At 41.3% G+C, this 27,753-nt stretch overlaps 2 protein-coding genes across 2 annotated transcripts in view; one reads left to right on the top strand and one right to left on the bottom strand.

The window, feature by feature from the left end:
• The window catches only part of PAGR1 (PAXIP1 associated glutamate rich protein 1), a 153,662-nt gene that overhangs the window by 32,474 nt on the left and 93,435 nt on the right, over nt 1-27,753 (top strand). The window lies entirely within an intron of this gene.
• On the bottom strand, nt 1,679-27,110 carry PRRT2 (proline rich transmembrane protein 2). Its single transcript, XM_083152412.1, has 4 exons — nt 26,947-27,110; nt 18,649-19,173; nt 14,356-14,488; nt 1,679-1,982 (listed from the first exon to the last, which is right to left on the bottom strand). Exons 2-4 carry the CDS (start codon nt 19,069-19,071, stop codon nt 1,975-1,977), a joined length of 564 nt encoding a protein of 187 aa, XP_083008538.1. The 5' UTR covers nt 19,072-19,173; nt 26,947-27,110; the 3' UTR covers nt 1,679-1,974.

Below are 27,753 nucleotides of genomic sequence, written 5' to 3' on the forward strand. Positions count from 1 at the left end.
CACACCCAGCGTATGCACATGCGAGTTAAGAAAACATCGCTCCCCATGCTAACGCGTGGGGAGCGAGCTGATTAGAATCAGGCCCTGTCTGTGCTGCTTGTGCGTATGATATATCCTATGTGCCATCGCCAAAAAAGGGGGAGGGGGGATAAAGAGGACGGAAATAAAGTCCCAGCCAATAAACTCCTAACTGCCATGTAACAGGCTGTGTTTCAAAAAATGACAGTTATTTTAGTTCAGGTTCCAGTGCGCAATTGTATGTATACGTTATGCTCTGGCGCCCCCTCCTGCTCTGGATTGGCATTGCTTGACATATTTGTACAGTACATAGATGACGTCTTGGAGGATACACCTGGCCAGAGCATTTCCCAATCTGCACACGCATTAGGATTATTTTGGTATTATATATATATTACAAGGAGACCATTGTTTCATGCATAAATATTTATTTCATGCTCAGTTCATACAAAAAAGTGCAGAATATACAAACATCGCTGGTTAACGAGACATGCTCCTTGTTTACTAGTCATTTTTCCTGCAAGAACATGGTGTAATAAAAATACATTCTCAACACCCCAGATGCCCACCCATAACAAGTATATAAAGGATAGAGGCAGCAGAGAGAGACAGCTGTACAGGGTCACCCGCGGCCGGCTCTGATTGGAGGCCTTGACCGGCATGTCATCTACCAGGCCAAAGCGGAGGTAGCTGCCCGTAAAGATGGGGACAGAGTGGGGACTGTCACTGCGTGACATACAGATCCTTCTACACTTTGCCAGTTTTGGGGCATTTCCAGGGTTGGCTGCTCGAGAAAATGAAATCCTTGTCTTAAAGTTTAGCAATCACCGATGGAATTAACCATTAAAAGATCTTATTCAAACTTTTATTAATTCAAAAATCTGTCGTCATTGTAACAGGCGTCGCCATATTCAGCGTCGGCATTTGACAAGATAAGGCTGTTTGGCTGTGGGACTTTAAGTCCTAGGGTGACCCCTTACCCCAGCTAGAGGAAACAAAAATTCTACAACAGTCTCTCTCTACACCTCGTGATAAATCTCCCTCCCTCCTCCAGGCTCCTCCAGGGTGGTCGGAGGAGGAGAAGGAGGTACGGATTACCCTCCCCTGCGTGCATGTAAACCAGGCAGCATGCAGGACCATAGATGCGCATTACAGATAACAGTCATCAGATATAAGACATATAAATTGGTCGGAGGGGTGGCTGGAAAGGGACTACGATCAGGGTGAGATGATCTGCAGAATGTGAGATGATCTGTATAATCGTCTCTCTGCGGCAATCTGATCAGCCAGCGTGTAAGAAGGGAAGGGGGTTAAATAATATTCTCTCAACCTGCGTGGAGGGTTAGTGGCGCAAGGGTGAGTGAGGGTAGTTAGTGAAGCCATGAGTGGCAGGTCTCTGGAGATGATGGTGTTAAGGTGTTCTGCTGTGCTGTAGCAGAGGAGGGGTTATAGAGGACAGTGCTCTGCTAAATCACATGCACTTGCTATACACACAGTGGCCACTGGGGGTCACCGCTGCACCATTGGAGAAATAAGTTGTGTGTGTGTGTGTGTGTGTGTGTGTGTGTGTGTGTGTGTGTGTGTGTGTGTGTGTGTGTGTGTGTGTGTGTGTGTGTGTGTGTGTGTGTGTGTGTGTGTGTGTGTGTGTGTGTGTGTAATCATGTGCTTTTATTTCCTGTCATTATTAGCAGTACAGGCTTTATTCTTGTTTTTATATAAGAAATGGCATGAGGAGACACTCAGACTCACTCAGTCTATGACAAAGGCACACACGTACACAGTCACACTCTCATTCACTCTCACTTCTGGCATTCTCTCTCTCTCTCTCTCTCTCTCGCTCTCTCTCTCTCCCAGGTTGCTGGCTGGTGTCTCGGTGGGAATGTGAAGGGTTCTCTGTAGAATTGGGGGGTCCCCTTGTCCTGTGATGTCCGAAGAGGGGTCTTTGTCATCACTAATTCACAAGACTGCAAGAGAATAGTAGGAAAGCCGTCATTAAAGAGAGACATAGACATGACGCAGCCTGTGCCGAACTATCATTACCTGTCACTGTGACCCTATAGACCTGGCACTACTTCCTATGTGCCGAACTCTCATTACCTGTCATAGTTACCCTATAGACCTGGCACTACTTCCCATGTGCCGAACTCTCATTACCTGTCACTGTGACCCTATAGACCTGGCACTAATTCCTATGTGTCGAACTCTCATTACCTGTCACTGTGACCCTATAGACCTGGCACTACTTCCTATGTGCCGAACTCTCATTACCTGTCACTGTGACCCTATAGACCTGGCACTACGTCCTATGTGCCGAACTCTCATTACCTGTCATAGTTACCCTATAGACCTGGCACTACGTCCTATGTGCCGAACTCTCATTACCTGTCATAGTTACCCTATAGACCTGGCACTACGTCCTATGTGCTGAACTCTCATTACCTGTCATTGTGACCCTATAGACCTGGCACTACGTCCTATGTGCCGAACTCTCATTACCTGTCATAGTTACCCTATAGACCTGGCACTACGTCCTATGTGCCGAACTCTCATTACCTGTCATTGTTACCCTATAGACCTGGCACTACGTCCTATGTGCCGAACTCTCATTACCTGTCATAGTTACCCTATAGACCTGGCACTACGTCCTATGTGCCGAACTCTCATTACCTGTCATAGTTACCCTATAGACCTGGCACTACGTCCTATGTGCCGAACTCTGATTACCTGTCATAGTTACCCTATAGACCTGGCACTACGTCCTATGTGCCGAACTCTCATTACCTGTCATAGTTACCCTATAGACCTGGCACTACTTCCTATGTGCCGAACTCTCATTACCTGTCATAGTTACCCTATAGACCTGGCACTACGTCCTATGTGCCGAACTCTCATTACCTGTCATAGTTACCCTATAGACCCTGCACTACGTCCTATGTGCCGAACTCTCATTACCTGTCATAGTTACCCTATAGACCTGGCACTACTTCCTATGTGCCGAACTCTCATTACCTGTCATAGTTACCCTATAGACCTGGCACTACGTCCTATGTGCCGAACTCTCATTACCTGTCACTGTGACCCTATAGACCTGGCACTACGTCCTATGTGCCGAACTCTCATTACCTGTCATAGTTACCCTATAGACCTGGCACTACGTCCTATGTGCCGAACTCTCATTACCTGTCATAGTTACCCTATAGACCTGGCACTACTTCCTATGTGCCGAACTCTCATTACCTGTCATAGTTACCCTATAGACCTGGCACTACGTCCTATGTGCCGAACTCTCATTACCTGTCATAGTTACCCTATAGACCTGGCACTACGTCCTATGTGCCGAACTCTCATTACCTGTCATAGTTACCCTATAGACCTGGCACTACGTCCTATGTGCCGAACTCTCATTACCTGTCATAGTTACCCTATAGACCTGGCACTACGTCCTATGTGCCGAACTCTCATTACCTGTCATAGTTACCCTATAGACCTGGCACTACTTCCTATGTGCCGAACTCTCATTACCTGTCATAGTTACCCTATAGACCTGGCACTACTTCCTATGTGCCGAACTCTCATTACCTGTCATAGTTACCCTATAGATCTGGCACTACTTCCTATGTGCCGAACTCTCATTACCTGTCATAGTTACCCTATAGACCTTGCACTACGTCCTATGTGCCGAACTCTCATTACCTGTCATAGTTACACTATAAACCTGGCACTACTACCCATGTGCCGAACTCTCATTACCTGTCATAGTTACCCTATAGACCTGGCACTACGTCCTATGTGCTGAACTCTCATTACCTGTCATTGTGACCCTATAGACCTGGCACTACGTCCTATGTGCCGAACTCTCATTACCTGTCATAGTTACCCTATAGACCTGGCACTACGTCCTATGTGCCGAACTCTGATTACCTGTCATAGTTACCCTATAGACCTGGCACTACGTCCTATGTGCCGAACTCTCATTACCTGTCATAGTTACCCTATAGACCTGGCACTACTTCCTATGTGCTGAACTCTCATTACCTGTCATAGTTACCCTATAGACCTGGCACTACGTCCTATGTGCCGAACTCTCATTACCTGTCATAGTTACCCTATAGACCTGGCACTACGTCCTATGTGCCGAACTCTCATTACCTGTCATAGTTACCCTATAGACCTGGCACTACGTCCTATGTGCCGAACTCTGATTACCTGTCATAGTTACCCTATAGACCTGGCACTACGTCCTATGTGCCGAACTCTCATTACCTGTCATAGTTACCCTATAGACCTGGCACTACTTCCTATGTGCTGAACTCTCATTACCTGTCATAGTTACCCTATAGACCTGGCACTACGTCCTATGTGCCGAACTCTCATTACCTGTCATAGTTACCCTATAGACCTGGCACTACGTCCTATGTGCCGAACTCTCATTACCTGTCATTGTTACCCTATAGACCTGGCACTACTTCCTATGTGCCGAACTCTCATTACCTGTCATAGTTACCCTATAGACCTGGCACTACGTCCTATGTGCCGAACTCTCATTACCTGTCATAGTTACCCTATAGACCTGGCACTACGTCCTATGTGCCGAACTCTCATTACCTGTCATAGTTACCCTATAGACCTGGCACTACGTCCTATGTGCCGAACTCTCATTACCTGTCATAGTTACCCTATAGACCTAGCACTACTGGTACTTCTGTAGTTTTACGGCGCCAGTATGCGTCTGAGTCCCCTTGCGGGGCTCGCTTCGCTCGCCCACGCTGCGGGCTCGGTGGCTCGCTACGCTCCCCACTCTATTTAAAATCAACTTCATGCCAACATGGATAGTGGGGGTATGAACTATCCATGTTGGCATGGATTTAACTTACTTTTTTTGACATATTTCGTGGCGAGCGTAGAACCCGGAAGTAGCACGGCGCCATGCTGGCGCCGTGAAACTACAGAAGTACCGCACTACTTCCTATGTGATCCATGTTATCTATGTATCTATCTGTCTATGTATCATGGTTATCTATATATGTATCTATCTATATGTTTATGTATCCATGTTATCTATCTATGTATCTGTCTTTGTATCTATCTATCTATCATTCAATCTCATATCTACCTAACAATTTATCTATCTATTGTATACAGTATATCTATTTATCTATCCATCTCATATCTAACCATCTACTGCATTTTTTTTCTATCTACAGTATGTACATATCAATTTATCCATCTATCTATATATATATCTTATATCTACCTTTATGTATGTCTGTCAGTCTGTGTATCTTATTTCCGTCTCTATCTGAATCTGTCTATATTCTACCTATCAATCAATCTATCTATCTATCTATCTCTCTCGTATCTACCTATCAATCTGTCTTCTATCTATCTCATATCTACCTATCGATCTATCTTTCTATCTATCAATCTATCTATCTATCAATCTGTCTTCTATCTATCGATCGATTTCATATCTACCTATCAATCTGTCTTCTCTCTCTCTATCTATCTATCTCATATCTACCTATCAATCTATCTATCTATCTATCTATCTCTCTCTCTCTCTCTCGTATCTACCTATCAATCTGTCTTCTATCTATGTGTCAGACACAGTTTCACCTGCCAAAATCTTAACAGAGGCTTATCTGTGGAAGGCCAACTAATTGCTATCCTTCCAGACCAGCCAATTATTAAAGCAACTTTTTCATGAAATTGATGCCATATGAAGGTTCACTGAATGAGTCCCATGAGTTCATATTAATCAGAAGGTGATACACCTACAGTGGAATTGAATATAAATGTATCCACTTTTTACCCCCTTATGGAACTTTACCCCTGAAGAAGTCGCTATGACGAAACGCATTGGGTGTGTTTCTCCTTGAGATTCTGACTCAATTGCTTCAACCAACGAAAAAGTTTTATCATCGTGTTTTTTATATATTTTTATTACATTTTTTTGATTGTGATAATTGTATGTGATTATTATAGTCACTAATATCTGGTGGTGGAGGTATCGTATAGGGGCGCACTCTATACAACATTCTACACATTTCTCTCTTTTCCCCCACTAACAGGGGGGACTTCTAGTGTTGCAGCCCACACATTTTGCAGCGCATTGAAAAGGTATTCATTCATATATATATATATATATATATATATATATATATATATATATATATATACATATGTACTGTATCTGTATACATATAATCCTTGTTATACATTTTCTGCAATGTTTATGCTGTCTTTTTTTGTTTTGTTAATACAGATTCTGTGTATATCTATCTCTCTATCTATCAATCTATCTATATATCTATCTCTCTATCTCATATCTACCTATTATTCTATCTCATATCTACCTATCTATCTATCTATCTATCTATCTATCTATCTATCTATCTCATATCTACCTATTAATCTATCTTCTATCCTTCTATTGCATATCTATCTATCTATGTATCTATCTCATATCTACCTATCAATCTATCTATCTCTCTATCTATTTATCTCGTATCTACCTATCAATCTATCTCTCTATCTTGCTATCTATCTCATATCTACCTATTATTCTATCTTCTATCTCTCTATAGCATATCTATCTATCTCATATCTACCTATCTCTCTATCTATCTCTCTATCTATCTCTCTCATATCTACCTATCTATCAATCTATCTCTCTATCTATCTCATATCTACCTATCAATCTATCTCTCTATCTATCTATCTCGCTATCTATCTATCTCATATCTACCTATCAATCTATCTCTCTATCTATCTATCTCGCTATCTATCTATCTCATATCTACCTATCTATCTCTCTATCTCGCTATCTATCTATCTCATATCTACCTATCTATCTATCTATCTCTCTATCTATCTATCTCTCTATCTATCTCGCTATCTATCTATCTCATATCTACCTATCTATCTCTCTATCTATCTACCTATCTATCTATCTCATATCTACCTATCTATCTATCTCTCTATCTATCTCGCTATCTATCATATATCTACCTATCAATCTATCTCTCTAACTATCTATCTCATATCTACCTATCTATCTATCTCTCTATCTATCTCGCTATCTATCTCATATCTACCTATCAATCAATCTATCTCTCTAGCTATCTATCTCGCTATCTATCTCATATCTACCTATCAATCTATCTCTCTATCTATCTATCTCGCTATCTATCTATCTATTTCATATCTACCTATCAATCTATCTCTCTATCTATCTATCTCGCTATCTATCTATCTCATATCTACCTATCTATCTATCTCTCTATCTATCTATCTCGCTATCTATCTCATATCTACCTATCAATCTATCTCTCTATCTATCTATCTCGCTATCTATCTCATATCTACCTATCAATCTATCTCTCTAGCTGTCTATCTCGCTATCTATCTCATATCTACCTATCAATCTATCTATCTCTCTATATATCTCTCTATCTCTCTATCTATCTCGCTATCTATCATATATCTACCTATCAATCTATCTCTCATTTTTATATATCTAATATCTATTTATGTATCTATCTATCTACTATCTCTCTATCGCATATCTATCTATCTCATATCTACCTATCTATCTATCTCTCTATCTATCTCGCTATCTATCATATATCTACCTATCAATCTATCTCTCTAACTATCTATCTCATATCTACCTATCAATCTACCTATCAATCTATCTATCTCGCTATCTATCTCATATCTACCTATCAATCTATCTCTCTATCTATCTATCTCGCTATCTATCTCATATCTACCTATCAATCTATCTCTCTATCTATCTATCTCGCTATCTATCTCATATCTACCTATCAATCTATCTCTCTAGCTATCTATCTCGCTATCTATCTCATATCTACCTATCAATCTATCTATCTCTCTATATATCTCTCTATCTCTCTATCTATCTCGCTATCTATCATATATCTACCTATCAATCTATCTCTCATTTTTATATATCTAATATCTATTTATGTATCTATCTATCTACTATCTCTCTATCGCATATCTATCTATCTCATATCTACCTATCAATATATCTCGCTATCTATCTAGCTCATATATACCTATTAATCTATCTTCTATCTCTCTATCTCATATCTACCTATAAATCTATCTATCTCGCTATCTATCTCTTATCTACCTATCAATCTATCTTCTATCTCTCTATCGCATATCTATCTATCTATCTATCTATTTATCTCTCTCTATCTCATATCTACCTATCTATCTATCTATCTCGCTATCTATCATATATCTACCTATCTCTCTATCTATCTATCTATCTATCTATCTATCTATCTATCTATCTATCTCTCTAGCTATCTATCTATCTTGTATCTACCTATCAATATATCTTATATCTATCTATCTTATATCTACCTATCAATATATCTTTTATCTATCTATCTATCTATCTATCTTATATCTACCTATCAATATATCTATCTATCTATGTATCTATCTATTTCATATGTACCTATCAAGCCCAGAAAATGGCTGTTTACCACCCCCCAAATTCCTTCTTCTTTGCATACGGCTAGTAATTAAAAAAGACTCTGAATTTGATGGGTGGATGGTCTTGTGCCTGCGCACTACAGGCTGTACACATGCGCAGTCAGCCTGCGGATTCACAGCACAGAGATCAGGTCGGAATAACCCCATAAGTATCTATCACAGATCTCTGTTGGAAGTCACCCTCCCGCTGGCAGCAGTTAGGGAAGCGGGTAAGTCAGAGAAGGTGGGAGATTTACTGAGGAGAGAGCACAGGAGGATGTATGGGAGGAGACAGAGGCTAATGGGGAAAGTTATAACCGGAGCAGAGGTGCTGAGTCTGACGCTTCATCTCTCACACCTCAGTGCTTCCTGTCACCTGCAGCCAACCTCGTGCCTCGCTCCGATGGGCAGGTGGCAGGCACAAAGGGAGCGCTAGCTATCTGTCTATGTATCCAGGTTATCTATGTATCTGTCTATGTATCCAGGTTATCTATGTATCTGTCTATGTATCCAGGTTATCTATGTATCTGTCTATGTATCCAGGTTATCTATGTATCTGTCTATGTATCCAGGTTATCTATGTATCTGTCTATGTATCCAGGTTATCTATGTATCTGTCTATGTATCCAGGTTATCTATGTATCTGTCTATGTATCCATGGTATCTATGTATCTGTCTATGTATCCAGGTTATCTATGTATCTGTCTATGTATCCAGGTTATCTATGTATCTGTCTATGTATCCATGGTATCTATGTATCTGTCTATGTATCCAGGTTATCTATGTATCTGTCTATGTATCCAGCTTATCTATGTATCTGTCTATGTATCCAGCTTATCTATGTATCTGTCTATGTATCCAGGTTATCTATGTATCTATCTGTCTATGTATCCAGGTTATCTATGTATCTGTCTATGTATCCAGGTTATCTATGCATCTGTCTATGTATCCAGGTTATCCATGTATCTATCTGTCTATGTATCCAGGTTATCTATGTATCTATCTGTCTATGTATCCAGGTTATCTATGTATCTATCTGTCTATGTATCCAGGTTATCTATGTATGTATCTGTCTATGTATCCAGGTTATCTATGTATCTATCTGTCTATGTATCCAGGTTATCTATGTATCTATCTGTCTATGTATCCAGGTTATCTATGTATGTATATATCTGTCTATGTATCCAGGTTATCTATGTATGTATCTGTCTATGTATCCAGGTTATCTATGTATGTATCTGTCTATGTATCCAGGTTATCTATGTATGTATCTGTCTATGTATCCAGGTTATCTATGTATCTGTCTATGTATCCAGCTTATCTATGTATCTGTCTATGTATCCAGCTTATCTATGTATCTGTCTATGTATCCAGGTTATCTATGTATCTATCTGTCTATGTATCCAGGTTATCTATGTATCTGTCTATGTATCCAGGTTATCTATGCATCTGTCTATGTATCCAGGTTATCCATGTATCTATCTGTCTATGTATCCAGGTTATCTATGTATCTATCTGTCTATGTATCCAGGTTATCTATGTATGTATATATCTGTCTATGTATCCAGGTTATCTATGTATGTATCTGTCTATGTATCCAGGTTATCTATGTATGTATCTATCTGTCTATGTATCCAGGTTATCTATGTATCTATCTGTCTATGTATCCAGGTTATCTATGTATGTATATATCTGTCTATGTATCCAGGTTATCTATGTATGTATCTGTCTATGTATCCAGGTTATCTATGTATGTATCTGTCTATGTATCCAGGTTATCTATGTATGTATCTGTCTATGTATCCAGGTTATCTATGTATCTATCTGTCTATGTACCCAGGTTATCTATGTATGTATCTGTCTATGTATCCAGGTTATCTATGTATCTATCTATCTATCTGTCTGTGATTCATGTTATATATATATATGTATGTATCTATCTATCTGTCTATGTATCCAGGTTATGTATGTATGTATGTATCTGTTTATGTATCCAGGTTATCTATGTATCTATCTGTCTATGTATCCAGGTTATCTATGTATGTATCTGTCTATGTATCCATGTTATCTATGTATGTATCTATCTGTCTATGTATCCATGTTGTCTATCTGTCTATCTGTCTGTCTATCTATCTATCTATCTATCTATCTGTCTGTGATTCATGTTATATATGTATGTATCTATCTGTCTATGTATCCAGGTTATCTATGTATGTATGTATGTATGTATCTGTTTATGTATCCAGGTTTTCTATGTATCTATCTGTCCATGTATCCAGGTTTTCTATGTATCTATCTGTCCATGTGTCCAGGTTATCTATGTATCTATCTGTCTATGTATCCAGGTTATCTCTGTATCTATCTCTCTATGTATCCAAGTCATCTATGTATCTGTCTATGTATCCATTTTATCTATGTATGTATCTGTCTATGTATCCATGTTATCTATGTATCTGTCTATGTATCCAGGTTATCTATCTGTCTATGTATCCAGGTTATCTATGTATGTATCTGTCTATGTATCCAGGTTATCTATGTATGTATGTATGTATGTATGTATGTATGTATGTATGTATGTATCTGTCTATGTATCCAGGTTATCTATGTATGTATCTGTCTATGTATCCAGGTTATCTATGTATCTATCTGTCTATGTATCCAGGTTATCTATGTATCTATCTGTCTATGTATCCATGTTGTCTATCTGTCTATCTATCTGTAATTCATGTTATATATGTATGTATCTATCTGTCTATGTATCCAGGTTATCTATGTATGTATGTATGTATCTGTTTATGTATCCAGGTTATCTATGTATCTATCTGTCTATGTATCCAGGTTATCTATGTATGTATCTGTCTATGTATCCATGTTATCTATGTATCTATCTGTCTATGTATCCATGTTGTCTATCTGTCTATCTATCTATCTATCTATCTATCTATCTATCTATCTGTGATTCATGTTATATATGTATGTATCTATCTGTCTATGTATCCAGGTTATCTATGTATGTATGTATGTATGTATGTATGTATGTATGTATCTGTTTATGTATCCAGGTTTTCTATGTATATATCTGTCCATGTATCCAGGTTTTCTATGTATCTATCTGTCCATGTATCCAGGTTATCTATGTATCTATCTGTCTATGTATCCAGGTTATCTATGTATCTGTCTGTCTATGTATCCAGGTTATCTATGTATGTATCTGTCTATGTATCCAGGTTATCTCTGTATCTATCTCTCTATGTATCCAAGTTATCTATGTATCTGTCTATGTATCCATTTTATCTATGTATGTATCTGTCTATGTATCCATGTTATCTATGTATCTATCTGTCTATGTATCCATGTTATCTATGTATCTATCTGTCTATGTATCCATGTTGTCTATCTGTCTGTCTATCTATCTATCTATCTATCTATCTATCTATCTATCTATCTATCTGTCTGTCTGTGATTCATGTTATATATGTATGTATCTATCTGTCTCTGTATCCAGGTTATCTATGTATGTATGTATCTGTTTATGTATCCAGGTTATCTATGTATCTATCTGTCTATGTATCCAGGTTATCTATGTATCTATCGGTCTATGTATCCAGGGGAAGCAGTATGAAATCCCGGCGGTCGGGATCCCGGCGTTCAAAATCCCGACGCCGGAATCCCGACTGCCGAAATCCCGACAAAGGGGGGGACGTGGATCGCCCCCCATTGCGGGCTCGCTGCGCTCGCCACGCAGCGGGCCCGGTGCCTCGCTACGCTCGGCACACTAATTTATTCTCCCTCCAGGGGTGTCGTGGACACCCCAGGAGGGAGAAAGTGTCGGGATTCTGAACGCCGGGATCCCGACCGCCAGGATTTTAACTGCATCCCTATCCAGGTTATCTATGTATCAATCTGTCTATGTATCCAGTTTATCTATGTATGTATCTGTCTATGTATCCATGTTATCTATCTATGTATCTCTCTATGTATCCATGTTATCTGTGTATGTATCTGTCTATGTATCCATGTTATTTATCTATTTTTCTATATGTCTTTGTATATATCTATCTATCTAACTATCTATCTATCTATCTATATCAGCCTGTCTGCCTGTCTCTGACTATCCATCTGTGTATAGCTGTGTATACACGCTTCGATTTTTCCCTGTTTTCGATTCGATTTTGCTTATAGAAGCAAAATCGAATCCACATATAATGGTTTTCAGGACATTTTTGATCTGCATTTGGTTTGATGCGCGCTCCCGTTTTCTCAAAATCGAAAAGAAAAATAGACTGTGCAGCCAAGGAAATATCAAATTCGATCCAGTAAAGTGAATGTGTACAATGTATCATGAATGTAAATCGAATTCGATATCGAAATCGATATCTAATGCGAAAGTACAGATCTAATGCCAAATTGAATGGGAAAATCTAATGCCAGATCTAATAGAAAATCGAATCTAACATCGAATCTAAAGCAAAACGAAGTGTGTGTGTGTGGGTGTGTGTGTGTGTGTGTGTGTGTGTGTGTGTGTGTGCTTATCTCATATATTACTATCTATCTCAATCTCATATCTATCTATCTATCTATCTATCCATGTTATCTGTATATCTATCTATCTGTCTGTCTATCTATCTATCTCAGCCTGTCCGCCTGTCTCTGACTATCCATCTGTGTATCTCATATCTATCTATCTATCTATCTATCTATCTCATATCTATCTATCTCAATCAATCTCATATCTATCTACTTATCTATCTATCTCATATCTATCTGTCTATCTATCTCACATCTTAATAATCTATGTATCTCAAATCTACCTAACAATCTATCTTCTATCTATCTATCTATCTATCTATCTATCTATCTATCTATCTAATACAGGGCTGGGCAACACCGGCCCTCCAGATGTTAGTGAACTACACATCCCATGATGCTTTGCATTAGTTTTGCTATGTGGCCATGCTAAAACTGATGCAAGGCATGCTGGGATGTGTAGTTCATCAACATCTGGAGGGTCGGTGTTGCCCAGCCCTGATCTAATATCTACATATTAAGCTATCTTATATCTATTTATGTATCTATCTAAAATCTCTCTCATATCTAACCATCTACTGCATTTTTTTCTATCTATGTACATATCAATTTATCCATCTATCTATATATATCTTATATCCACCTTTATGTATGTCTGTCAGTCTGTGTATCTTATTTCCGTCTCTATCTGAATCTTTCTGTCTGTCTTCTATCTATCTATCTATCTATCTATTATCTATTTCATATCTACCTATCAATCTGTCTATCTATCTATCTACCTATCAATCTATCTATCTCTTTCATATTTATCTATCTATCTTATATCTATTTATGTATCTATCTAAAATCTATCTCTCTCATATTTATCTATTTATCTTATCTATCTATCTGTCTATCTACCTATATATTTCATATGTAGCTATCAATTTTATATTCAATCTATATTCTATCTATTTATGTATCTATCTAACATCTCTCATATCTATCAATTTTTTTATCTATCTATCTAATATCTACCTATCAATCTATACATCAACTGATACAACCTTATTATGTATTCATATCACAATAAATATATTTATCTACCTATCTGTCTGTCTGTCTCTATCTATCATTATCTATCTATCTATCTATCTTAATTATAGATTCTTAAATTTAGTCCTTAGGACCTCAAAGTGGGCACATGTTCCAGGTCACTCAGCAGATGCACAGGTGTGGTCATCACTTTTTAAAATATTCGCAGGTGTAATTATTTGATACAGTAACATTTATTGGGTTATGTTTTCTGTCACTTACTTCCAAAATTGATGACACAGGACACTGTGATGATCAGGATTCCACCCACCAGCGCCACAATGCTTAAGAGCTTGGCCACACGCCCCAGCCTGAGGGCCCCATCCACATCACCCTGTTGAAGGCTGTTACGCGACTAAGGAAATAAGGAAAGGAAGAAACTTGTATAAGTGAGAGGCTGCAGATGGCACGGCATTGTGGGAGAAATGTGGGAAATGTCAGGGCCATGCTCTTTACTCAGCCCCTGTTCTCTTGTGGTCTCCAAACATGTTCCCTGTCATCACTTGTACGTTCTCCATCATTCCTTCATTCATGATCTACTGCCGTACTTTCATTTACATTTCCTCCATCATCCCTTTACTCACATCATCCTTCTCAAACTTTTCCTCCATCATCCCTTCTCCCATTCTTCATGCATTATCCCTTCTCCTCTCCCTCCATCATCCCTTCTTCCACTCTTCCTCCATTATACCTTCTCCTACTCTTCCTCCATTATCCCTTCTCCTCTCCCTCCAACATCCCTTCTTCACTTACACCTACTCCATTATCCCATCTTCCACTCTTCCTCCATTATCCCTTCTCCTCATCCTCCATTATCCCTTCTCCTCTTCCTCCATCATTATTATACCTAATAAATTATCCCTTTTCCCAGTCTTCCTCCAACATCCCTTCTCCCATTCTTCCTTCATTACTTCACTCACACTTACTCCACTATACCTTGTCCCACTATTCCTCCATCATACATTCAATCATTCTTCCTTCATGTAAAAAAACCCTTTACATCTCCACAAAACTCTACAGTATATTATCTTTATCTCAAACCATTTCTCTATATGCCAACCTCACTCTATATGACCTTCTTCTCAAACCATCTATATGACCTTCTTCTCAAACCATCTATATGACCTTCTTCTCAAACCATCTATATGACCTTCTTCTCAAACCATCTATATGACCTTCTTCTCAAACCATCTATATTACCTTCTTCTTAAACCATCTATATGACCTTCTTCTCAAACCATCTATATGACCTTCGTCTTAAACCATCTATATTACCTTCTTCTCAAACCATCTATATGACCTTCTTCTCAAACCATCTATATTACCTTCTTCTTAAACCATCTATATTACCTTCTTCTCAAACATATATATTACCTTCTTCACAAATCATCTATATTACCTTCTTCTCAAACCATCTGTCTATAACCCAACATCCCTCTCTACTACATTCTATTCAAACCATCTCTCTACAACCCCACCTATCTCTATATTACCTTCTTCTCAAACTATGGGCTAAATTTAATGGCACCCGAGTTCGGTGGCAGTGTGGGATGCCGGACAAACGTGGACATTTTTTTTTAAAGGGGCAGTCATGGTTTTGACTTGTAAGTGATTGCTCCTTTAAAAATAAAATGTCTGAGTTCATCCAGCATCCTGCACAGGTGGAATTACATTCCACCCTATATGTCTATATCCTCTCACTATATTACCTTCATATAAGTTTCTCTAATTAGCATAGATTGTTAATTTGAGAAGTTGACGCGTAGATAGCTGTCGCTGAGACAGAAAGAGAAAACACCGTGAAACGTTTGCAAATGAATTGCAAATGGCTTGCTAACTGCTACCTACTCGCAGATCCGTACACAATCCCAGAACTTTGCCGTCTGTGCATTGAGTAGGTCTGAGGCTGCCACTGATCTGTGACTGAGACAGGCAGAATGAGGCCAGCACTGATGTCACAGACCCATCCTTAAAATGCCTGGGCACGTCTGCGTTCTATCTGACCCACCCAAAAAACATCAGGTTTCCACCCCCCCAAAAGTCGGCTCCCTATCAAACAAACTGTAGCTCCATTGCATTAACAATCCATACTCTTTTTTGTACCTAAATCACCTCACGCATGCACAATTCATATGGTACGCATGCACAGTCATTGATAATCGAATAATTAGCAAATTCTCTAATTAGCGATGCATCTTGAATTAGGCTCATCCTCACCTCAGTCCTATATTACCTTTTTCTCAAACCATTTCTTTATATCCCCACCTCACTTTATGATACCTTCTTCTGAAACCATTTCTCTGCATCTCCAAACATATCCACCCCAATTTCCAGACTCTCGTGGACACCCAGTGTTTTCTATGTCTCCGCCATCCTCGGTAACATCATCTCTACATATCATTTTCTTTCTCTAATACAATGTCTAGCCCTTACTCTGCCACCGCTTACTCCTACTCTCGTATTTCTGTCCTCTCCGTCCCTTATATTTCCCAATTAATCCCCCAGATGCCTCTCCCACTATTACTCTCAAACGATCTATCTACATTATCAGCTCACTCTATTTATTCCCGTCTCCCACAACACTCCCTCTACAGTCTCTTCATATAAATGTAGCCCAGATGTCTCCTCACTGTTGAGCGTTAACAAGCCTGGTATGGAGACCTCCTACCTAACATTGCTGGGAGATAAATTGGGAAGTTAAAGTTAATTAAATTAGGGGTCAAATGCGATGCTTTGTCCTAGAGGTTATAGTAGTCATATACCCACCTTCCAAACTACAGTGCTTACACAGAACTGGGGTAAACATGGACCATGGGGGTTATTCTGGTTTATTCGCAAGGCTCCAAATTCGCAGCCTTGCAAGTCCACCAAACCCCACCCGATGTGGAAGGTGCACACATATCTTAGTGACTCTCAGGTCACGTTGATTTGGGTGCACCCTCGGGAGGAAGAGGGCGGGCAGCTGACATCCTGTGATGTCAACTGCCCGCCCCCGGCACCGATGCCACAGCCCGACTACATGGAAACGCCCAACGTTTATATCGGAATACCCATGAAGCGTTGTGCATCTCATAAGCGCAACTATCCGCCACCGCCCCATGCCCCCTGGCCGCAACCTTGGGTCGTATGCACAGAAATGACCTTGCACGTGCGCATACGCCATGCGTTATTCTGTCCCTGAATAACCCCCATAATGTGAGTCCTGTATGTGTTGTGATATTTATATTGATATTGAGCCAAATTGTGCATAAATGTTCTTATTATTCATATATATAATCCCCATGGCTATCACTCCTATGACCTGTTATTCATTACATCACCCCTTTCACACTCCCCTTGCCTCATTCATCCCATCTCCTTAATTTCATCCCCACCACCGCTTTCTCGAAGACATGCCCTTCCGCTCAATCCAAAATATCGGTACTTGTTTCCTAGCACGGCGCTTATTGCATCGCAGACCATAAGGCGTACGATGGTATGCGATGCGATGCGATGTTATGCAATGGCAGCCGACAATTATACAATTTTAAATTGTATACCATGGGTCCTCAAACTGCGGCCCTCCAGATATTGTGAAACTACAAATCCCAGCATGCCTTGCCACAGTTTTAACACTCCCTTATAGCAAAACTGTGGCAAGGCATGTTGGGATTTGTAGTTTCACAACATATGGAGGGCTGCAGTTTGAGGACCCATGTTGTATACCATCCCATTGTATGCCATATACAATGGTATAAGATTTAAAATTGTATAAGCACCCTAATGGGTGTTTTCAATGTAAAAATCCCCCCTATAAGATAATTAATTGTATAAGCACCGTAATGGGTGCTTACTATGTTAAAAGCACCCCCAACGCCACCGCCACTATCAACGCCAACCCAAAGCGTGGCGAGCCCGCGAGGGGCGGTGGTATGCGTCCGCCGACCTTTTCATACCCCCACTATCCACGACGGCGTGGAGATGACTTCATATAGTGTTGCGAGCGCAGCAAGCCACCGAGCCCGAAGCGTGGCGAGCAGACGAGGAATACATGTAAAGTAATATGCGTCCGCTCGCCACGCTTTGGGCTCGGTGGCTCGCTGCGCTCGCCACACTATATAACATCAACTACACACCAACGTGGATAGTGGGGGTATGAAAAGGTCGGAGGACGCTTCGGGTTGGCGTTGATAGTGGGGGTGCATTTAACATTGTAAGCATCCATTAGGGTGCTTATACAATTAAAAATCGCATCATATCGCATGCGGGCATATGGCATGCGATTCGATGTCATACAACTTAATATCGTGGGTGCCGTGCTAGGAAACAAGTACCAAAATATCTCTACCCCCAGTCACTATGCCCAATGGGAGAAGGCAAATGGTTCTGCAGCAAAGCAAAGACAGGTGACATAAAGCAACAACATCATGGTAATATAAGGACAGTAGACAGAGCTGGTGGAAACCTTAATTGATGTCCAGGTGTCTAAAACAGATGGAGTAGGGATATTGAATAGAAAATGGACTTCCTACTTACCATGATGGAATACACGAAGCCAACAATGTTGACTGGCCACATGGGGCAGAAGCAAGACAAGATGGCAATGATGAGATAGTCTTTTGGCTTTTCTGCCTCAACGGCACTGGCTGTGGTTGTAGACCCTTGTCGACACAGGCTTGGCCTGGGAGAATTAGACGCTGCCTGAGCAAGCCGTCCTTCTGAGCCGGTCAAGCTAGGGGCCCGGGGTCCTCCATTGGCAGCTGGTTGAGCCGTCAGGTCATTCAAAGATGAGGATTTTGATTGGAAGGTAACAGATGGCTCAACCTCTGATCCAGTAGCTTCCTGTGCAGCTTCCGGCTCCTCAACCACCACCACGGTTGTAGTACAAACCGGGTCTGTGGGCTCTGGAGAAGTTTGGACCTCAGGGGGAGGCCCCGTATCTGCAGGAGGTGTTGCCATGGGTGTAGGAGCCAGTGGAGCAAATTGGAGGGGAAGGAAGAAATGGATTATGGGTAATGGGCTCAGGTGAGAAACCCCAAGAAGGAAAGCAAGAGCTTGATTCTAAAATGGGTGAAGAAATAAAATAAATTATAAGCAGGGCATGTTCGTGCACATAAAATAGTTATTAATCTCATAATGTTAATTGAATCTGTAAGATTGTAGTTCAAGTACCCCCAAAGCATTGTTGAAGTCTTCAATAACTAATTCTTCTACTTATATATTCACTGACTATAACTCCTCTTATTACTTTATATAACCCCTTCCTCTAATTGATCCTATAATTTCTTATATCCCTCCTATATAATATTTATATAATATACATTTCTACCATATATCTATGAACTCTAATCTTCTATAGCTAGAACTCCTCCCAGTGATCATATATCCCCTCCCTATAACTCCTCCCAGTGATAATATATCGCCTCCCTATAACTCCTCCCAGTGATCATATATCTCCTCCATATAACTCCTCCCAGTGATCATTTATCTCCTCCCTATATCTCCTCCCAGTGATCATTTATCTCCTCCCTATAACTCTTCCCAGTGATCATATATCACCTTCCTATAACTCCTCCTAATAATCATATATCTACTCCCTATAACTCCTCCCAGTGTTCTTATAAATGCTTTCATGATAACTAAACCTAGTGATCATATACCCCCTCCCTATAACTCCTCCCAGGGATCATATTTTCCCTCCCTATAACTCCTCCCAGTGATCATATATCCCCTCCCTATAACTCCTCCTAGTGATCATATATCCGATCCCTATAACTCCTCCCAGTGATCATATATCCCCTCCCTATAACTCCTCCTAATGATCATATATCTCCTCCCTATAGCTCCTCCCAGTGATCATATATCACCTTCCTATAACTCCTCCCAGTGATCAAATACTCTCTCCCTATGACTCCTCCCAGTGATCATATATCCCCTCCCTATAACTCCTCCTATAACTCCTCCCAGTGATCATATATCCCCTTCCTATAACTCCTCCTAGTAATCATATATCCCCTCCCTATAACTCCTCTTAGTGATCATATATCCCTTCCCTATAACTCCTCCTAGTAATCATATATCCCCTCCCTATAACTCCTCTATGTGATCATATATCCCCTCCCTATAACTCCTCCTAGTAATCATATATCCCCTCCCTATAACTCCTCTATGTGATCATATATCTCCTCCCTATAACTCCTCCCTGTAATCATATATCCCCCCCTATAACTCCTTCCAGTGATCATATATCTCCTCCCTATAACTCCTCCCAGTGATCATATAGCCCCTCCCTATAACTCCTCCCAGTGATCATATATCCCCCTATAACTCCTCCAAGTGATCATATAGCCCCTCCCTATAACTCCTCCCAGTGATCATATATCCCCTCCCTATAACTCCTCCCAGTGATCAAATACTCTCTCCCTATAACTCCTCCCAGTGATCATATATCCCCTCCCTTTAACTCCTCCTATAACTCCTCCCAGTGATCATATATCCCCTCCCTATAACTCTTCCCAGGGATCATATTTTACCTCCCTATAACTCCTCCTAGTGATCATATATCCGATCCCTATAACTCCTCCCAGTGATCATATATCCCCTCCCTATAACTCCTCCTAATGATCATATATCTCCTCCATATAACTCCTCCCAGTGATCATATATCACCTTCCTATAACTCCTCCCAGTGATCAAATACTCTCACCCTATAACTCCTCACAGTGATCATATATCCCCTCCCTATAACTCCTCCTATAACTCCTCCCAGTGATCATATATCCCCTCCCTATAACTCCTCCTAGTAATCATATATCCCCTCCCTATAACTCATCTTAGTGATCATATATCCCTTCCCTATAACTCCTCCTAGTAATCATATATCCCCTCCCTATAACTCCTCCCTGTAATCATATATCCCCCCCTATAACTCCTTCCAGTGATCATATATCTCCTCCCTATAACTCCTCCCAGTGATCATATAGCCCCTCCCTATAACTCCTCCCAGTGATCATATATCCCCCTATAACTCCTCCAAGTGATCATATAGCCCCTCCCTATAACTCCTCCCAGTGATCATATATCCCCTCCCTATAACTCCTCCCAGTGATCAAATACTCTCTCCCTATAACTCCTCCCAGTGATCATATATCCCCTCCCTATATCTTCTCCTATAACTCATCCCAGTGATCATATATCCCCTCCCTATAACTCCTCCCAGGGATCATATTTTCCCTCCCTATAACTCCTCCCAGTGATCATATATCCCCTCCCTATAACTCCTCCTAGTGATCATATATCCGATCCCTATAACTGCTCCCAGTGATCATATATCCCCTCCCTATAACTCCTCCTAATGATCATATATCTCCTCCCTATAACTCCTCCCAGTGATCATATATCACCTTCCTATAACTCCTCCCAGTGATCAAATACTCTCTCCCTATAACTCCTACAAGTGATCATATATCCCCTCCCTATAACTCCTCCTATAACTCCTCCTAGTAATCATATATCCCCTCCCTATAACTCCTCTTAGTGATCATATATCCCCTCCCTATAACTCCTCCTAGTAATCATATATCCCTTCCCTATAACTCCTCCCAGTGATCATATATCCCCTCCTTATACCTGCTCCCAGTGATCATATATCCCCTCCCTATAACTCCTCTATGTGATCATATATCCCCTCCCTATAACTCCTCCTAGTAATCATATATCCCCTCCCTATAACTCCTCTATGTGATCATATTTCTCCTCCCTATAACTCCTCCCTGTAATCATATATCCCCCCCTATAACTCCTTCCAGTGATCATATATCTCCTCCCTATAACTCCTCCCAGTGATCATATAGCCCCTCCCTATAACTCCTCCCAGTGATCATATATCCCCCCTATAACTCCTCCTAGTGATCATATATCCCCTCCCTATAACTCATCCTAGTGATCATATATCCCCTCTGTATAACTCCTCCCAGTGATCATATATCCCCTCCCTATAAGTCCTCCCAGTGATCATATATTCCCCCCTATAACTCCTCCCAGTGATCATATATCACCTTCCTATAACTCCTCCCAGTGATCAAATACTCTCTCCCTATAACTCCTCCCAGTGATCATTTATCCCCTCCCTATAACTCCTCCTATAACTCCTCCCAGTGATCATATATCCCCTCCCTATAACTCCTCCCAGGGATCATATTTTCCCTCCCTATAACTCCTCCCAGTGATCATATATCCCCTCCCTATAACTCCTCCCAGTGATCATATATCCCCTCCCTATAACTCCTCCTAGTGATCATATATCCCCTCCCTATAACTCCTCCTAATGATCATATATCTCCTCCCTATAACTCCTCCCAGGGATCATATTTTCCCTCCCTATAACTCCTCCCAGTGATCATATATCCCCTCCCTATAACTCCTCCTAGTGATCATATATCCCCTCCCTATAACTCCTCCTAATGATCATATATCCCCTCCCTATAACTCCTCCTAATGATCATATATCTCCTCCCTATAACTCCTCCCAGTGATCAAATACTCTCTCCCTATAACTCCTCCCAGTGATCATATATCCCCTCCCTATAACTCCTCCTATAACTCCTCCCAGTGATCATATATCCCCTCCCTATAACTCCTCCTAGTAATCATATATCCCCTCCCTATAACTCATCTTAGTGATCATATATCCCTTCCCTATAACTCCTCCTAGTAATCATATATCCCTTCCCTATAACTCCTCCCAGTGATCATATATCGCCTCCTTATACCTCCTCCCAGTCATCATATATCCCCTCCCTATAACTCCTCTATGTGATCATATATCCCCTCCCTATAACTCCTCCTATAACTCCTCCCAGTGATCATATATCCCCCTCCCTATAACTCCTCCTAGTAATCATATATCCCTTCCCTATAACTCCTCCCAGTGATCATATATCCCCTCCTTATACCTCCTCCCAGTGATCATATATCCCCTCCCTATAACTCCTCTATGTGATCATATATCCCTTCCCTATAACTCCTCCTAGTAATCATATATCCCCTCCCTATAACTCCTCTATGTGATCATATATCTCCTCCCTATAACTCCTCCCTGTAATCATATATCCCCCCTATAACTCCTTCCAGTGATCATATATCTCCTCCCTATAACTCCTCCCAGTGATCATACAGCCCCTCCCTATAACTCCTCCCAGTGATCATATATCCCCCCAATAACTCCTCCAAGTGATCATATATCCCCTCTGTATAACTCCTCCCAGTGATCATATATCCCCTCCCTATAACTCCTCCTAGGGATCATATATCCCCTCCCTATAACTCCTCCTAGTGATCATATTTCCCCTCTGTATAACTCCTCCCAGTGATCATATATCCCCTCCCTATAAGTCCTCCCAGTGATCATATATCCCCTCCCTATAAGTCCTCCCAGTGATCATATACCCCCTCCCTATAACTCCTCCTAGTGATCATATATCCCCTCGCTATAACTCCTCCCAGTGATCATATATCTGCACCCTATAACTCCTCCCAGTGATCATATATCTGCACCCTATAACTCCTCCCAGTGATCATATATCCCCTCTGTATAACTCCTCCCAGTGATCATATATCCCCTCTCTATAACTCCTCCCAGTGATCATATAGCCCCTCCCTATAACTCCTCCCAGTGATCATATATCCCCTCTCTATAACTCCTCCCAGTGATCATATAGCCCCTCCCTATAACTCCTCCTAGTAATCATATATCCCCTCCCTCTATCTCCTCCCAGTGATCATATATCCACTCCCTATAACTCCTCCCAGTGATCATATATCCCCCCCTATAAATCCTTCCAGTGATCATATACCTCCTCCTTATAACTCCTCCCAGTGATCATATATTAGCTCCCTATAACTCCTCCCAGCGATCATATTCCCCCCCTATAACTCCTCCTAGTGATCATATATCCGCTCCCTATAACTCCTCCCAGTGATCATATATCTCCTCCCTGTAACTCCTCCCAGTGATCATATATCCCCCCCTATAACTCCTCCTAGTAATCATATAGCCCCTCCCTATAACTCCTCCCAGTGATCATATATCCCCCCCTATAACTCCTCCTAGTAATCATATAGCCCCTCCCTAGTACTCCTCCCAGTGATCATATATCCCCTCCCTATAACTCCTCCCAATGATCATATATCCCCTCCCTATAACTCCTCCCAGTGATCATATATCCCCTCCCTATAACTCCTCCCAGTGATCATATAGCCCCTCCCTATAACTCCTCCCAGTGATCATATAGCCCCCCCCCCCCTATAACTCCTCCCAGTGATCATATATCCCCTCCCTATAACATAACGTATTACTGTCATCAGGATAAGTGTACCCTGAAGACAGTAATATATACCTAAACATTGCCGCACAAGTCATTGCCTGTGTAATTATTGAACGGAGTGCCGTGCGGTATATGGTAATATGGTGCAGCAATGACGCTGCTGTGAGTTGTCCAGGTATTGTGTTATGTGAGTGATGGGCATTATAATATATATTGTTATTCAGTCAGGTAGGCAACCCTGATATATATGATATATCTATATATAGAGACTGGAAGCAGCAGCACTCGGAGACTGCACAATAATTTAAACTGGTTTTAGTACATAAACAATGCAAAAACTGTATATATAAAATTGTATATATATATGTCTTGTCTATATATCCTCTAATCAGTTATGTATACCCTCCCTATAACTCCTAAGATAATGTTATGTCCCCTCTTTATATCTCCAACTAATCATCTACCTATCTACTCCCTATATATCCCCATTAATGTACATGTCACACCTCTATAAAGGTGCCCATACACGTACCGATTACCCGCTACCTTTTTTGCTAAAATAGCGTCGTTGTGCGTGCGATGCAATGCAGAACCGGTACATGTATGGGCACCTTAACTCCTATTTCTCCTTATAACTCCTGTAATATCAACTCCAGTCTGTAACTACCTACAGCAGGGCATGTTTTCAAGATGTTTTCTGTCTGTGGAAACAGGTGACATAATTACTAACCCAGTAAGATAGGTGGAATCACCTGGGCATGATTACAGAATATCAGGGGCGCTTCAGATCTGGTGTAAAAACCCATCAATTCATTCACAAATTCCCTCCATAACATTACACCACCTTACAGGGCTGACTACCTGACCCTCTCCTTCAGGGACACAATGCTCTGTTCCTGGACTTCCCTGGTAATGTAGGATTGCCAGCACCTGTGGGGAGCTGGGTAACTGATAAGAAAGGTGTTTCCCCACAGGTGATGGCAATCCTACATTACCAGGGAAGCCCAGGTAATGGAAGTCCCTCATGGAGAGGGTCAGTAGGCAACCCTGGGTATTAATTACTATAACTCTTCCTATTACATCATATTACATTGCATGCAGTGTACTCATTGCTGTACATGCGCTGGTATACGGGAAGGAAGAAACATTGTATAACACAGATGATAGTTACCAGGTAGATACAATCACAGCAGCTGTCATCAGGATGGACACCAGTCACACAACACACTGTACACACACATATAAATAAATAAATTATATATATATATATATATATATATATATATATATATATATATATATATATATATATATACACACACACACACACACTCCAGATATTCAGATGCAGGAGGCTGAAACAAACAAACACACACACACCCAAACGTGTGACTATAACATACCTCCCAACATGACCCTCTCCAGGAGGGACACTTTGTTCTGTTTCTGGACTTCCCTCTTAATCTATAATTGCAGTCACCTGTTTTAAACAGGTAAATAGGTAAGAAAGGTGCTTTCACACAGGTAATAGTAATCATACATTAAGAGGGAAGTCCAGAAACAGAGCGATGTGTCCTCCTGGAGAGGGTCATGTTGGGAGGTATGCTATAATACACTTTGCTTGATTTATGGAGTCGCTGAGCGCCTTCTTCCATCTGATTTATTTATCTATATACATACGCACACACACACACAGGCACACACACATGCACACACACTGACCCTGCACTACACAACATCACAGGCTGTGTTCCCATTGCTCTCACATTCAACACACATACAAACCAGTACCGCGCTCTACACAATCACACACACTCAATCCCGCACAACACCCATCACACCCCTACAGAAACCCAGAACACACTGTACACAAAGTAACACAGAGCCCACACACAGGATGAGTAACACACACCAGACAGATGCTGAGCACACACAGGCTACACACGCACTGCACACATTCTGCGCTGTGCAGCCCCTGGACCCATTACATGTGTATGTACAGTAGATGCGATGCAGAGAGCTGGTGGTGAGACAGTGGGATGAAGACACAGGGGACGGGCGGCTATTAACCTGGATGTGGGATGAATGGGATGAAGCGCTTGTGAGCTGTCTGTCCCACACACTTACACACACACATAGCATGCCCATGTGTCAGGGACCCTGTGTGCCTAGGTCCTGTGTGTGGATCTGCGCTGATGCAGCGTATTGTACAGTAAGCAGCTATTTTCCCAGCCCTCCCTCCTCCCCTACCAGTATACACCATATATAATGTGTGATCCTGCTCCAGCACTCCTAGTCCCCACACCCCAATATCACCATGCATAGCCGAGAGATGCACGATTCACCTAGGTGCTGTCCCCCCACACACAACACATACAACAGAAATGACCATGACACTATGCACACAAGCTGATCACTTTTACACACCCACACAGTGCAAATAATGTTTAGACCCAGCAAATGCGTTACAACCTGCCCCTCCCAACACACCTATATGTGAGCATCCTACCTCCTCTCTCTCCTCCTGTCTTCTCTCCTGCAGTCTCCTGTGGTTAGTTAGGAAAATGGGGGGGACTACACACCACAGGTCATCCCTAGAAGGGTCCGTCACCCACCCACCCCCCGACACAAAGCAAGCAGCGTGTGTCTGGCTGTGAGGATACTGTGTCTGTGTCTCACTCCCCCCCCTCCCACTTTCACTCCTTTCCCCCCTCTTTCTACCTCCCTCCCTCTTCACTCCATCCCTCTGTCTCTTCCAGCAACTGTAAAGATGCACACATTCTCACACAGCATCTTCTCACTGCTAACCCTAACGAGGCATCCTCTGCTACACCAACACTGACAAGTAATTACTGAGCCTAATCAGACCGCTCTCTGCTATTCCAGGACCAGCCACTATCAGGCATGTACTGCAAGAACCACACACCGCGACTGTACTGACACTACTGCATTGCACTCAATCATACATTGACCCGCTGTCAAAACTCTCTTCATGCCCTAACCTGGATGTTGCTGCAAACACCGAACAGGTTATTATACAGCTTGTGTCTGTGGTTAGAGTCAATTGATCTGGGTCTAGATAAGGATATACCTTAAACCTTACTGGGGTTGTCATGGTGGTTATCTACAGTTACTGAATGATGGAAGAGTAAGGGCCTGTGTTTTGTCCCAGAACAGTACAAAGTAATGATCACAGTAAAGTAGAGAGTCGGAGCTTCAGAGCGAATGCTGAAAGAGTAATGGGTAACATGGCAAAGTTGCAATAGAAGAGTATAAGCCTGGCATGGGTAGTAGGGTAGCTGAATGTGGTAAGTCT

Source organism: Crinia signifera, chromosome 7 (assembly GCF_055691185.1).
Source record: "Crinia signifera chromosome 7, ASM5569118v1, whole genome shotgun sequence".
NCBI lineage: Eukaryota > Metazoa > Chordata > Amphibia > Anura > Myobatrachidae > Crinia > Crinia signifera.

What these genes read in the sequence shown, in the direction of transcription:
- PRRT2 (XM_083152412.1), bottom strand. Translation starts at nt 19,071, where the DNA reads ATGGCAACACCTCCTGCAGATACGGGGCCTCCCCCTGAGGTCCAAACT. An exon ending in GCTTCGTGTATTCCATCATG is followed by an intron (nt 14,489 to 18,648) that starts GTAAGTAGGAAG and finishes TTATTTCCTTAG; the next exon opens with TCGCGTAACAGCCTTCAACA.